The 15,943-nt window shown below is 42.9% G+C and overlaps 1 protein-coding gene across 1 annotated transcript in view; it reads right to left on the bottom strand.

Moving 5' to 3' along the window:
- ADCY6 (adenylate cyclase 6) overlaps window positions 1–15,943 on the bottom strand; it is a 66,771-nt gene that overhangs the window by 29,342 nt on the left and 21,486 nt on the right. The window contains exons 8-10 of the mRNA XM_070937863.1: window positions 9,543–9,701; window positions 7,597–7,738; window positions 7,239–7,367 (exon numbers count right to left, since the gene is read on the bottom strand). Of these exons, the coding sequence (XP_070793964.1) occupies window positions 7,239–7,367; window positions 7,597–7,738; window positions 9,543–9,701 (430 nt within the window). The remainder of the gene's footprint in view (window positions 1–7,238; window positions 7,368–7,596; window positions 7,739–9,542; window positions 9,702–15,943) is intronic.

Raw genomic sequence — 15,943 nt, 5'->3', positions numbered from 1 at the left:
GAGAAGGGAAAAAAATAGGGCTCTGAGAAAGAAGCGGCACCTATTGTGATTCATTAAAAAGAACTAATTTTTTTAAATATTTTTTTGAATGTAGGAACAGCAAGATTCAACAGGAGTCTGGCAATTAAACACCAGAGATAAACTGATACTTAAACTTATGGATTTCATATCTCTGTTATCAAATCCCTCCCCCCCCTCATTTTAGCTGATGAAATAAAACTAGGATTCTTTAGATTCTGCAGAAGGCACCATACAGATAGTCCTCAACTTTAAAAAGTTCCTTCAGTGATCGTTCATTTACAACGGCATTGAAAAAAGTGACTTATGACTGCTTTTCACACTTTATGTCCTTGAGGTCATGTGATCAAAATTTGGACGCTTCGCAATTGATTCATGTTTATGAAAGTTGCAGAGTCCTGGGACCACGTTTTTTTGCAACCTTCTTTCAAGCAAAGTCAATGGGGAAGGCACACTTAACAACTGTGCCACTAGCTTAACAACATGCAGTGATTCACTTAACAACTGGGGCAAGAAAGGTCACAAAATGGGGCAAAATTCACTTAACAAATGTCTCACTTAGCAACAAAAACGTTGGGCTCAATTGTGGTCGTAAGCCGAGGACCTAACATGAGTGGCGAATTTCTATTTTTCAAAGCGTTGTTACAATCCTGACCATTTCAAAATATTCCTGCCACCTCAGTTCCAATAGGGTCTTATACTTTCACCTGCTGTTCTCTCGCTCTCTCTCTGGGTGTGTGTGTGTTTATTTTCCCTTAATCTGTATTTTTCTTCAGCAAAAAGAAGCAAAGAACAGAGAAAAGCAGAGGAGCTAAGGAAGTGATGGCAGGAAGAAAGAAGGAAATGCTCAGAGGAACTAGATTCTACACCCCCTAAGAAAGGCCAACAATAGCTGGGATGTGAAGGAAGGGAAAGTGAAGCAGTAGGTTGTTATGGGTAATAGAAACAGAAGGTTCCTTGTTTCAAATTCCTCTGCAGTTCTGCTTCCTATATGCAGTGGAAAGCTGCAGCATAGATGGAGGCAGAGTGAGAGCTCAATTCTTTCCCCATGCTAGACAACTTCCTGCAAATAAAAGAGGTATACAACACTGCATGTGACAGAGCTTTCATTCTTGGCTTGGAGTTGAACAGACCATTCCATTTCCTTGGCATATTTTTGTACTTTAAATAACAAGCTTAGCGCACTGCATGTTAATCCTTATATAGTTATTTAGTTAAAAGAAGGCCACAAGAGAATTGCAACTCTTGTGGGAGTAAAAAAAAAAAAAACCAAAACCCGCACAAAAAAAGTTATTTCCCAGCGGAGAATGAAAACAGCCCAGGAAGGAGCGTTCAAGGCCTGCAAGTGGATCGAGGCGGGTGGGAGTGGAGGATAAGGAAGTAATCAGGGAAAAACCTGGATCAGGAATCCTCCGCACCACTAGGAAGGCTCATGGGTGTGTGGTGCGGGGTAATGTGCGCGCACGTGTGTAAAACCCACAATCCTCGTTCTTTCACCTAGGTGAAATTGCTCCAAATAATTCAAGCATGAAATGCACAGTATTTTCCCTTGCTGATAAACTTGCCTCATTATTAGAGAGACATCTACTTACAACCAAAATTTCATCTGAAATTGCGTCTCGGAGAATCTTTCGCTTTTAAATGGCTGCTACCCACATGGCCAAAGCGAACCCATTCGGAGGGGAATCAGACTTGGAACATTCCCAGCTGCCAAACATCTCAAGAGCTTCTCATACGAGGAACAATAGTACTATACCAAATGGCAGCGCTAAGCGCTGATTGGCTGATTTCTTACAAAGATGGAACATTCATTTAAAGAGCCTTTTCTGAGTCCAAACAGACCGTTGCTGCTGCAATATTGTGTTCTTACAGTAACCGGCCAACAGCCTCTTAGAAGCCAACACATATGTAGAACAAAACAGTTGGGAAATGCACCCTCCTATTCACTTCCCACAGCAATAACAGTATTTCAGAACAATGCTGTCTCTCGATATTGGAAGTAAAATGCAGTCAAAGCAGTGGTGGGCTGCTGCCGGTTCGGCCAAACCAGTAGTTCTGACCATCAGCCGGCCCCACCCATGCATCCCCGCCCTATCCTGTCCTATACTTCCTTCTTTCTGGCTCAGCTGATTCGCGCGACGTAGCTGATTTCCATGTCTCCGCTGTTCTACTTATCAGGGCTGCCTTAGCAGCTGAGCTTCAAATTGTTGTATTTTGAACGCTGCGCGGCAAGTGTGTTAGGCGCGTGCTCACCAAACCGGTTGTTAAACCGGTTGCAGCCTACCACTGAGTCAGCGTACTAGCCACTGATAGCCTTATCTTCATAAATGCATCTCACCCCCTTTCAATCTATTTAACTCAGTGACTATCACTGTATTTTAGCAAATGCCATAATTTAGCTATACATTAACAAATATTTATTATGCCTCATCTTTCCCTAAAATTACTTTAAAAAAAGAAAAGATGTTCAAACACACAAACCAGCATTTTATTTCAACTGACTGCCCTCTCCAGTATTCAGATAACATTCATATGTATTTTGATATTAACTGAGATTATGCATTATATTAAGACATGATTGTCAAGCACGGTTTGTGAATAAATGGCAAATTGTATCCTCTAATATTAAAACAGGACATTTCTTTAAATCTTCAAGCTATTTTAAACACTAGTTAGAATCTTGTCTCAATTTTAACCATGTTCATTAAATAAGCTGCAATGGTTTTATTCCAGTGGTGAAATCCAATTTTTTTTAATACCGGTTCTGTGGGCGTGGCTTGGTGAGAGTGGTGTGGCTTGGTGGGCATGGCCTGGTGGGCGTGGCAGGGGAAGGATACTGCAAAATCTCCATTCCCACTCCATTCTAAAGGAAGGATACTGCAAAATCTCCATTCCCTCCCCACTCCAGGGGAAGGATACTGCAAAATCCCCATTCCCTCCCACTCCTAGGAGAAGGATACTGCAAAATCTCCATTCCCTCCCCACTCCTGGGGGAAGGATACTGCAAAATCTCCACTCTCCCACCCCACTCTGGGGCCAGCCCAAGGTGGTATTTGCCAGTTCTCTGAACTGCTCAAAATTTCCGCTACCGGTTCTCCAGAACCTGTCAGAACCTGCTGGATTTCACCCCTGCTTTATTCCTCTAAGCCCGGAGTGTCAAGCTCAAGACCCGGGAGCCGGATGTGATCCGCGGGGTGCTTAGATCTGGCCCGTGGAGCCGCCCTAGAAACAGCAAAGGACTGGCCCGTGGTCCCTCTGCCAGTGAAAACGGAGTTCGGGATCATTTATAAAAAGCAGTTCAAGCATCACATTAAGCCCATACAATACCCAGATTATGTTGAGTGAAATGAAGAAACCTAGTCTTTGAATATTTATAATAAATATTCTGATCATAAATCTGATCATAAGCTTTGTAAGTTCCAATCAATCTTTAAAAAGCTTAAATATATTCAAACCCTTATTAAAATAAATAACTTTGAAAATCAGCACAATCAGTACGAAAAAAAAAGCTAGGGACAAAGCTTCTCTTGAAACACGGTGAGTAAATGAATAGCCTCCAAAATATTTCAGGAGACAGAGGTAGCTCAGAGACTCCCTAGATATGCATGTAGGTTCATGGAGAACGGGACAGAAGAACATCTCCATATTGTCCACTCTTCAGGCCATCAGTTTATGGGAAGTGTTAAAACAGATTTTCCCCAAAGCTTCCAACTGGGGCAGATAGCTATGGGTGTGGGCAGGAAAGTGAAGATTCTATGGCTGAGTATCAAGCAAATAAATGATACAATAAGGGTGATAATGTTACTTTTTTTCCTCAGGTCAACAACAGTCTATCTTTCACAGAGACAATATAAACTCTAGCTCTGACAGGTTATAGGTATAGTTTTACTGACAATTATCCTACTACAGTATATTATACTACCGTAGTTTTATTGCTATGGCCTTGAACAATTTCCTGCATCCCATTCCCTCAGCCTTGCATTCAAGGCCAATTTTTTCAACCCAAGAGAGTATTCGTGTACTTTAAGCACCAATCTAGGCTGCAAACAACTTCCAGGTTTTGAGTCTATAGATTCTGAAGCCAGTATCTTTTCTCCTAGTATTTTCCTTTGCTGCATAATAAGTGTCAAGATGAAGAAAGAACACTTCACTAAACTACCTATTCAAAGGGTAGTACAGGTAGTCCCCAATTTACAACAGTTTATTTAGTGACCTTTCAGAGAATAGAATAGAATAGAATAGAATAGAATAGAATAGAATAGAATAGAATAGAATAGAATAGAATAGAATAGAATATTATTGGCCAAGTGTGATTGGACACACAAGGAATTTGTCTTGGTGCATACGCTCTCGGTGTACATAAAAGAAAAGATACATTCGTCAAGAATCATAAGGTACAACGCCACTGAGAAAAGTGATTTATGACTGTTTTTCACACTTACGACCATGGCAGCATCCCCATGATCCTGTGATCAAAATTCAGATGCTTGGCAACTGGTTCATAATTATGGCCATTGCTGTGTCCCAAGGTCACGTGACTCCCCTTTTGTGGCCTTCTGACAAGCAAAGTCAATGGGGAAGCCAGGTTCACTTAACAACCGAGTTACTAACTTATCAACTGCAGTGATTCACATTAACAAAGTGGCAAGAAGGGTAAAATGGGGCAAAACTCACTTAACGTCCCCCTTAACAACAAAAAATTTAATTGTGGTCATAAGTCGAGGATTACAAAGTCTACGAACTGTAGATAATTTCAACTGTCCCACTGGCACATGCAGCATAAGAAACTCCTGGAGCATTGTTTTTCTAAGAGTATAGCTTTACTCTTGACAGATATCCTTTACTTTAACGAAGAGGTAAGCAATCTTTCTTTATGTGGATGACTTTATTTCCTAACGGGTTAATCTATCAATGAGAAAAGACTAAAACAGCCCATGCATGGAGAGAACCATTCCCTCCATGACATTTCTTTTCCTGACATTCCATTCTCCTTTGCCAGGCTGCAGGAAAAAGAAAGCCAGCTCTTGCTGGAGATTTGAACAAACCATATTACAAGTTTGCTTATTATCATATGTGAACTAGGCTTTGGGATTCAGAACTTATGAGGAAAAGGATTTGCAGAACTTCTATCCTGGGTTGGAAGGATACCGTATTTAGGTGTGTGCAGTTTTCACATCTGCAGTGCACAAGGGGTGGTTCAAATCTAGTATGGGGACCTCCGCCCAAAGGTACAGCAAGAGAACCTGTGCCAGATCCAAAATATCTCTGTCCTTTGCATCTCAAAATTGCACATCTCTGCTGTATTTACCATGTTTCCCTGAAAATAAAACCCTATTTTTTGAATCCCAAAATAAGCACTTGGCCATATTTTTGGGGAGGTCTTATTATTTTAGGGCGCATGGAACAAGATGGGGCTCCTCTTGCTGTCTTAACTGATTTCCAGCTCTGCGTTTAAATATTTTCGGGGAGGGCTTCTTTTCAGGGTGAGGCTTATTTTAGTGCATGCGCTTAAAAGCCCAACTGGGCTTATTATCAGGGGATATCTTATTTTTGGGGAAACAGGGTACCAATAGGACAACCAAGTATTTCTTCAAATAATTACTTGTGAATCTATGGGTAGGGAAGGCTCTTCTATTTCTAAGCAGAGTAGATGCCTTGGTCCCTTTTAATACTAATCTGGTAATTATTAGCTTGTTTGGGGGAAGGACTGTTTGCCTGGTGCATTTAACCCCTTTTTAGGCCTAAAGAGGACGTATCTCTAAGTTCTTTCTTCTCCATCCATTTACACTTTCATTTCACCTTATCTCTGCGTGAGAGAAATGACAATTGTATTGTCCCAAAGGTGCTTTTTTTCAAGAAGCAACTGGACTTCCTGGTTTTTCTTTGAAGATGTTTCGCTTCTCATCCAAGAAGCTTCTTCAGCTCTGAAGAGATGAGAAGCAAAACGGCTTCAAAGAAAAACCAGAAAGTCCAATTGCCCCTTAAAAAAAACACCTTTGGGACAACCATGACCTGGATGACTGAGAATCTCCATAGACAGTTGTATTATTTACCTGGATGAGCTACCCAGAGAGGTATCTCCAAAAGTTAACTTATTTCACAGGCAATTAATTTTAGTTAATAGTATTTAAGGCAGTTAATAGAAATATAAATGTATTTTTATCTTGACCCTTCTATTTTTTGGAACATGAACACATTCTAACACATACCGTGTTTCCCCAAAAATAAGACCTTGTCTTATATTTTTTTGAACCCCGAAATAAGCGCTTGGCCTTATTTTCAGAGAGGTTTTATTATTTTGGGGCGTATGGAGCAAGATGGGACTCCTCTTGCCATCTTACCTGATTTCCAGCTCTGCAGAAATATTAAATATTTTCAGGGAGGGCTTATTTTCGGGGGGGAGGCTTATTTAAACTCATGCGTTCAAAAGCCCGATTGGGCTTATTATCAGGGGATGTCTTATTTTCAGGGAAACAGGGTATTAGTATAATCACATGGGCATACTAACATATATGCATATCACCAAAAGAAGTTTAATAGACTGGGGATAGTTGTGGGAGAGACATCTTCAGCAGCTGCTTTCAGCTTGAGTGGACAACCCAATGCTGACAAGTCAGGCATATGGCATTGCCTTGTATTCTTTTTCCTGCCTTTTTTCATCTATTCCTTCTGCTTATCTCAAATTCGGGGTTATCCTCCTTTCAGCTCAATGCCAGGAAAGATATGCTCTACAGCAGGGGTCTCAAACTCAAGGTCTGCGGGCCGAATCCAGCCCATAGGGTGCTTAAATCCAATCCACAGGGCCAGCCTGCAAATATCAAAGGACCATCCAGCAGTGCCTCTGCCAGTCAAAACAGGCCAGTGCGCCCCCCCACACCCTTCGTTTTCTGCCTCCCTGGCCTCCAGCAGTACTCTGCTGGCCAAAAACAGGCTGCAGAGGTAAATTTTGGCCAGTAAAGTGCTGCAGGAGGCATCCACTTTACCATTTTGACCAGTAAAGTGCTTCAGGAGGCATCTGTCCCGTCTTCCCCTGCTCCCTCCACCCTGCTGCCGGCCCGCAGAGAACTACAATGCTGATCCAGCCCTCAAAGAAATCCAGTTTGACACCCCTGCTCTACATCATTTTTAGCAGGAATGAAAGAACAAAGCAGGATCCAATAATACGTTATGCCATCCTACCTCTTTTCCCAGGTACAGTCTCAATCAAACCAGAGACTTACCATCTGTCGTAACGCCTTAGAGTCCTTGTTCCGTGGAAACGAGCGCTCAGGGACCCAACGGGGCACCAGCCCTTCGGTGGAATTTGCCTGTGCTCGCTGCAGCTTGGCTAATATTGCTTTCTCTTCTTTCTATTGGCAGAAAGTGAGGAATATGGAGATACAAAACAGAAAGAACAACAAATGGAAGCAGGTGTTTTAAGACATTACTCCCTAGAGTAGAAATGTCTTGTTCCATAGCCTCTGTTATTTCAGCTTCAGGGACCAGAACATTTGTCTCCCAGATTATGGTGATCTGTTCTCACTTCCTGCCCCCAAGCAAATTTCAGTCATGTCCCTCTGCCCCACTCCTAGGACTTACCCGTTTCTGGCTGCAGCCCACAATGAAGAAGGTCTCAATGTTATGCTCCTTCAGGTAAGCATTGCGCTCACCCCCGTGCCCTGGCTCTACTTCATAGTCCTCATTCAGGTACTGCAGAGTTGCCTGGGTAATGTGGATCCGCCTATCGCAGAAATGTTGTTGTTCAATCAAGGCAAGTGCTGGAACCCACTGCTCCCACTCTCAGAGATACCCCTCATTAGACTTTCTATCATCTCGCTTAAGAGTGGAAGAGGCTCCTTTCTCCACAAGGAAGCAATATGGCCCTTCCTCGGCAGCTCTGAGTAAAAGAGCAGGATTGACCAATAAAAATAAGGATAAGTAATATAAAAGGCAGTTAGCTGCAGGAATGCAGGTAAAATACTGTGGGGAAGACGGTAGAAAGTCAGAAATCTTGCTGAAGAAGATTTGGCGGAAAGTCCAATGAACTTGTATAAATATATGGTATAATAATGCTCATAAGGAACTGTGAGTAGAGCCAATGTGGAGGTAATATATTACTTCATTTAGATCAGTAAGTCACATGGAGAAATGTAAGGCATTTCCACATGGGAATTTTAATCCCACTCACATAACAGCATTATGCTTTTATATTCCCATGTTAGCATCCCTGTGGAGCAGCCAAGCCAGTTGTCTGTCTGTCTGTCTAGCTTAACTGTCCCAAATATCCAAGTGCCATCTCTTTTGCAATCAGAGTGTGTGGTGGGCCAGTTTTCCACTGATAAGAATGTATCTTCTAATATGCTCATTCCACAAGGTCTGATGGCATGAGCACACTCCATGTCCATTCCTTCCTTATAGGACTGAAACAGCTAACTGTCTTGGTAGTGGTCCCTGCCCTAGGGAAGCCCCTTCCCCCTGAGATCCAGCAAGTCCCTACCCTCCTGGCTTTCTGAAAAGCTGTGAAGACCTGGCCTTGTCCCAGAAGCCTCGGGGCAGTTTGAGGCTGGAGCCCAATGAAGCTCTACAGTTTTGTTTTTCCTTACTCTTCTCCAAAAGATAGATTAACTCCACATGTTTAGGTAATGGACAAGGAATGGAACGGAGCGATTTTAAATCTATGCACGTAAGAGATAAAAAATAAGAGGTAAGACAAAAAGGGAACAATAGAAAAAAATGGGGTCAAACCCAATACAAGCATGACTTTCCCATTTCCAAACCAATTTTCTTCAAAGAAGCATGGGCCATTAGAGGAAAAGATTCTCCATCTCCTGTTTCAATGGAACTACGGTACTTTCTATTAGTGTTGTGGTCTGCCAGCAGCCTTAGGAGCTGGCAGCGGAGTCGGACAGTAAGGAGGTTGGGGAGGAACATGGGCCAGTCCTGGAGTCTGGGGAAGGCTCAGACAAGGGCTCTGTGTCAGAGGCAGAGATGGGGCCAGGGCCATCTGGGGAGTTATGTGCGGACTCCGGAGCCTCCAGAGTCAGTCATCAGAGAGGCAGAGGAACAGAGGGACCCTGTTCCTAGTGCGCGCATGTGCAGAGCTAGTTAAAACAAAAGGGAGGACTCGGGAGTAAGGCTTGGAGATTATTGGCCCCTCCCAGAAAACATAAAGGAAGAGCAAAGGCACGTGGGCTTTTGCAGGAAGCAACGTTGTGGATGGTTTGTACTTTGAAGCTCCGTTTTTGATTCTGTGTTTCCATGTGACCTTGCCAAGATAATTGCCAATTAGGTCTTTGGCAGCATGTCAAAGAAGATAAAGGTGGGTGTTTTCCAGCCTTATACGAAGGACTGTGGCAGACTTCTGTTGGACTATTTATAAACTCTTGGTGATTCAGCACGTGCTGTGAATGAAAGGAATTCACAGCCGTTAAAATAAAAAAAGGGTTTTTGGGACTAATTGTGTGCTTTTTACTATATCAGGAAGCCTAGGTCAGAACAATTAGCATTCACATTGTTTCACTCAAACGCTGAAGGACTCAACTCACCCCGCTTTGCCACCAGCTTCCATGTGATTGGCCAAGGTGACATCATTAGACCAGACATCAAATTGCCACTTGCGCAGCCCCAGCACTCCACAGTGCACACGACCACTATGGATCCCAACACGCATGTTGACGTTGACACCTGTCACTTCCCGCACCAGTCTAGGAGAAAGAGGATGGAATGAATGTCAGAGCAGGTCTCTCTATTTGCACACAAATTCTGGCACAAAGACATTTTCACTCAATCGAATCACTCAAACTAAGGAGAAAGAATCTCTTTTCTCGGTAGGGAGAGGTGAGCTAATATGTCTGTACTACTTTAGCAAGGACAAAACAATAGATCTCCACCCTAAAACAGGTGCAGGAACTGAGCAAGCAGTTTGAAAGGGTTGCTGGAACACAAACACTTAAAACCTGCAAACTAGAACCAGAAACATAATTCAATAGGATTAAGAAAAAGGTTGCTGTGAAAAAAATTTCTAAGACTGGACAAGATAATCATATCAATCTAGAATAGTGGGCCAGGAACGGAAGTTCAAAATATACAGATGAATATGACACAAAACAATATTCCGATATCCTATGAGGTATGACCGACTCAGAGGTGGGTTTCAGCAGGTTCTGACCAGTTCTGGAGAACTGGTAGCAGAAATTTTGAGTAGTTCGGCGAACCGGTAAATACCACCTCTGACTGGCCCTGCCCCCATCTATTCTCTGCCTCCCGAGTCCCAGTTGATCGGGAGGAAATGGGGATTTTGCAGTAACCTTCCCCTGGAGTGGGGAGGGAATGGAGATTTTACAGTATCCTTCCCCTGCCACGCCACGCCCACCAAGCCACACCCACAGAAGCAGTAGTAAAAAAATTTGAAACTCACCACTGGACCAACTGTCTGGTCCAATGTGTTTTATTTGTGTTTTGTCCCTCCCTCTCCCTTTCCCTGTGTGTGTGTGTGTGTGTGTGTGTGTGTGTGTGTGTGTGAGAGAGAGAGAGAGAGAGAGAGAGAGAGAGAGAGAGAGAGAGAGAAGGAGGGAAGGAGGAGGGAGGGAGGGAAGGAGGGGAGAGAAAGAGAGGGAGAGGGAGAGAGGCAGATGAATGTACTATGTACTGCTGTTATCATATGCATAATAGCTTGCCACAAAAGTGGAGCTACTATTTTTCCAAGTGAGTACACAGTCTTACAGATGAACGTTTGGACAAAATGGGGTTGCTCTGAGGAGAAGATTTTGCTCATTTTTATGCTGCTGTTGTTAATGTTAATTTTAAAGATAATCGATCATGCAATTGGCTATACAAAAGCTAAAGGTAATATTTCAGAGGAAAATATTTGGAAATCTGCAAGACCTCTGGACATGAATTTGCCAGTCCATTAAAAAAACACAAACAGCTATTGCTTCTATTACCTTGACGATTATCCACAAGGCAGTTGACTATGTTCAGTGACTAAATATCTTGGAAAAAGAAATAAAATGTGAAGGGACTGGAAATGAAATTAGCTGCTTGGCTAGGAAAACGTTGCGGTCTTAGAGACATGATTCAGATACAGCAGAGAATCTGGGAATCCATACAGGATATTAAGAAATCGGAACTCACCGTGTAGTGAGATGAATGCTTGGGCTGCCTGTATCTAATGGGAGAATGCATTTCACAGAGCCTGAAACAGTCTCTCTTTTCAGCAGATACACTATAAAGAATTCCTGCTTAATACAAGCTTAGGTAAATAGACCCTGCTTCAAACTACTTCCAAGTTTGTTCCGAAATGGAGGAAATCATGTAGAGTATAACATGATGTCCTGGTTTCAAAACCATAGAATTATTTCAGGAAAGATAGGATTAGTAGATAGTAAGAAAGAAAACAGGATTCACAAGTTGGGAGAAAAGAACTACAGGAATAGGAAAAAAAAGATTAATAACTACAGTACACAGGGAACCTACATGCAAGGTTTTTATTAACTTTATTAATGTCCGAGTCTTAAGTAAATATTTTACATGTGTTTTTATTATTTATTTTCCTCGAAATCATAGTAAATCTGAATGCGGTTTTAAATTTTCCTATTATAAATCTGAAATGCGCAATACAGGTAGTCCTCGACTTACGACCACATTTTACGAGCTATCTTGACACATTGGTTAAGCGAATCACTGCAGTTGTAAAATCAGTAACACGATTGTTAAGTGAATCCGGCTTCCCCATTGTCAGAAGGTCGCAAAAGATGATCACATGAGCTTGGGATAGTACAACGGCCTCTCAATTTTGATCATGTGACCATAGGACTGCCGCAACGGTGTGAAAAATGGCCATAAGTCAGTTTTTTCAGTGCCGCTGTATCTTTAAATGGTCACTAAATGAGCTGCTGTAAGTCGAGGACTACCTGTACGGCACACAAACACACTGGCTAGCCTCACTCACTCACTAAGAACTGTGTTGGGTTTTATCACTGTTTGCTGAATATACACAACAACTGGCAAAGTTCACATGTCATGCTAAGTTGTAAATTTCGGTTTATAAATTTTAAGGTCCGAGTTCAAGCGAAACATTCATGGTTCAAGTGAAACGTTTATGTAGGAACACAGTCAATTGTGAATTGAGATGTTAGGGCAAAGTACTGCCAGTCAATGCTAGAAGCATTGAATAGCATGCATCTGTTTACCTCCAGAAGCCTATGGACTCGATCTCGGTTGCTTAAGGGAACTCCAGCCTTACTGCTGTCTACCAACATCCCCTTGGGTTTCGTCCCCCTCCCCATTATTATGCCCGTCCTTCAGGAGAATACAGCAGCTAACCCGACAACAGCAGGAGTGTTGCGCTTCTCCAAGTTTCACCATGCAAATGCAAGTCTTGATAAGGAATTTGCTGGGGAAACAAACAACAACCAAAAAAAAACAAAAAACCCCATATCCTGAAAAGACCTTGGTTTTCATATTTTTATAGAGAGGAAGCTTCTAGGCCATGTGGCTTATAAAGATAATTTTGAAACAGCATAGACATTGCCCAGTAAAATTTCAGCAGCTGGAAGAGGGATAATGGACAGGGAACAGAGACGTTCTCAATAGGACTTTTTGTGACCCACATGGAGACAGCATCTTTTCCTATCCTACCGCCAGCTAAAGCAATAATAAAAACTATGGGAAGAAAGCAGAAATTTGTGTAAGGTATAGGACTTAGAAGCTGGATCAGTTACCTTCCTAAGCCATAGCATGTTGTGGTGTTTGGTTTCGGCTGCTTATGTTGTATCAATGCAACCTATTGTTATTTGTCCAGTTAATCATGGTTAAGCAACCCATTTTATTTAATGAGATGTCACTTAATATTTTGGCTTTCTTTGGACAAATTTTTAGATCTTCCCACTGTTTTGAACTCTCAAAACTACCAAAGCCAGATCAAAATAAATATAAGGTAAGAGTCCAGGGGCTCTTTGCAGGTTACTAAAAATGAATCCTTAGGTAAAGGAGTTTTGGGAGTAAGTTTTGGAAAATCTGTAGAAATGATGGAAAACGAAAGGATGTGATTTTCTGCATTACGAAAGATATTTTCTGGTCCTGTGAGAAAGAGATGCCTGGGTGGTTTTAGGTTCTTTGAGTCACATACTGTACATTGCAGTATTTAGATACAAGAAAGATAATTATGATTAGCATATTGTATGCAGGATAAGCTGATTTAAAAAGTAGGCTAAATTGGGTTTTATGATGACAGAAATAATCCACGAAGAGAACTTCAGGCTTCCACGTCCCATCCTCTTTTCTTTTTTCTTTTTTTGCTACAAGGAGGAAACCAAAGGCTTTCATTTTAATGTTAGATTAATTACCCCCTGTCATGAGTTAATCAGGTTTCTTTCAAACAAAACTGGTGAAGATTAAGCAGAGTTAAATCTGGAAAAAACAACAAGGGGTAATTCACTAAAAAGAGGAAGTGATTTTTTTCTGATCTCATCCCACTCATGCTCCTGTGCACAGATAGTTTTCAGCCCATTTTCCTCACTGAGGAGTTAGCAGGAGGAGATTCAAGAATATTATTCTCAACTGCTAGTAGTAGCTAGGAAGCAACAATCTTGATCAGAAGGAGGTCAAAGGTCCTCTTGTCCCCAGAGGTCTCTGAAGAAAACAAATTTGCATTTGTATGTATGTGTCCAAGCAAGGCGAGGAGGAGGCCTGGCCCCACCCCCTGTCTTCCTGCCTTTTGCACAAAAAAAATGGCCTGCCTCCAGTTTTTACTATCATGTCTCAAATGGGCCGACTGCATCATCATCTCAAGCAGCAGCCACAATAAAGAGGTCGCAGCAACTCACAAAGGAACACATCATATTATTAAGCTTCCAAAGACAAGAATCAATGAATCAGAAGCAGGAGTGCTTTGAATAAGTCGAATAAGATGTACAGGCAGTCCTCAGTTAAACAAGGATAATTGGGACTGGAATTTCCATTGCTAAGCAATGTGACTGCGAAGTGCGATATCTCATGACTGCATCGCTTAGTGACAGCAGTCCCTGTTGCCGTCGTTAAGTGGATTGTCAAGCGAGTCCCCAGGCAGCTTGCAAACAGGTCAGCAGGTAGGTAAGGCGCGGCACAAGGCAAAGTGAGAGTGTGATGAGACCGGGGTGGTTGCTGTTGGGCGGGGAAGGATGTGTGAGTGGTTCATGAGGTGTGACACAAGCATGGCGGTGCTGGCTGCTACCAGGTGGAGAGGGTGCATTGGCGGCCTGCAAGGTGTGGCATGATGGGGCCCAGTGTGGCTGCTGCAGAGGAGGGTGCAAGCAGAATACCAGAGAGACTCGTAACCTTTCCTGCTAGCTTCCCCATTGACTTTGCTTGTCGGAAGCTGGAGGAAAAGTTGCAAATGGGCCATCATGTGACCATAGGGAGCTGCAGCTATTGTAAGTGTTGCCAGAGGTTCAAGGATGGTTTAGAGCCTGGTTTAGCTCAACAGACAGAAACACTGTAATTTAACACCAGCTGTCTGCAATTAAAGTAAGATCGAATCTCCCCAGGCTCAAGGTTGACTCAGGCATCCATCCTTTCTAAGGTAGGTAAATTGAGGACCCAGTTTGTGGGGGCAATAAGCTGACTTTGTATAAACATACAAAAGTATGAAGGCTATTGCTTAACGCACTGTAAGCTGCCCTGAGTCTCCGGAGAAGGGCGGCATATAAATCAAATTTTAAAAAAAAGAATGACTGGAAGGACTGCATCTTTTGTTCTTTATTAAGGACTGCATCCTTTATTCAGCACCATTGTAGCTTGCAACAGTCGCTGAAAGAGTGGTTGTTAAATGAGGACTACCTGTGTATCAATGTAGACGAGCTGACTGCAGTGGATTTAAAATACTGTGATCTGTGACAATTACAATACCGCAATAGTGTGATTTTTTTTGTTACTCTGGTAGATAGAAACTTAATCTAATTATCTCATAAAACATATGCCATATGATCCCACTTCTAATTCCTTTTGCACTACAGGTGAGTATAGAACCACCTGCCAACTGAAAATAATATTTCATGGCATCTGATGAAGTGGGGAATGAAGCTGTCAATGGCCACTTGAGTAACTCCAGATACTTCTCTGAATACCCATTGCGTGGGAACGGTATGGTGGATGTGTCCTATAGCACACTGCTCTCTTTCCCAGAAACATGCGGTTAGCCATGAATGGCTGTGGAGCAGGGGTGAAATCCAGCAGGTTCTGACAGGTTCTGGAGAACTGGTAGCGGAAATTTTGAGTAGTTCGGAGAACTGGCAAATACCACCTCTGGCTGGCCCCAGGGGTGGGGTGGGAATGGAGATTTTGCAATATCCTTCCCCCAGGAGTGGGGAGGGAATGGAGATTTTGCAGTATCCTTCCCCTAGGAGTGGGAGGGAATGGGGATTTTGCAGTATCCTTCCCCTGGAGTGGGGAGGGAATGGAGATTTTGTAGTATCATTCCCCCAGGAGTGGGGAGGGAATGGAAATTTTGCAATAGCCTTCCCCCAGGAGTGGGGTGGGAATGGAGATTTTGCAATAGCCTTCCCCCAGGAGTGGGGAGGGAATGGAAATTTTGCAGTATCCTTCCCCCAGGAGTGGGGAGGGAATGGAGATTTTGCAATAGCCTTCCCCCAGGAGTGGGGAGGGAATGGAAATTTTGCAATAGCCTTCCCCCAGGAGTGGGGAGGGAATGGAAATTTTGCAGTATCCTTCCCCCAGGAGTGGGGAGGGAATGGAGATTTTGCAATAGCCTTCCCCCAGGAGTGGGGTGGGAATGGAGATTTTGCAGTATCCTTCCCCCAGGAGTGGGGTGGGAATGGAGATTTTGCAGTATCCTTCCCCCAGGAGTGGGGAGGGAATGGAAATTTTGCAGTATCCTTCCCCTGGAGTGGGATGGGAATGGGATTTTGCAGTATCCTTCCCCTGCCACGCCCACCAAGCCATGCCCAGT

Source organism: Pituophis catenifer, unplaced genomic scaffold, assembly GCF_029215685.1.
Source record: "Pituophis catenifer annectens isolate HBS135680 unplaced genomic scaffold, rPitCat1.0.hap2 SCAF_2, whole genome shotgun sequence".
NCBI classification, from domain to species: Eukaryota; Metazoa; Chordata; class Lepidosauria; order Squamata; family Colubridae; genus Pituophis; species Pituophis catenifer.
This window is presented reverse-complemented; position numbering and strand designations above follow the sequence as displayed.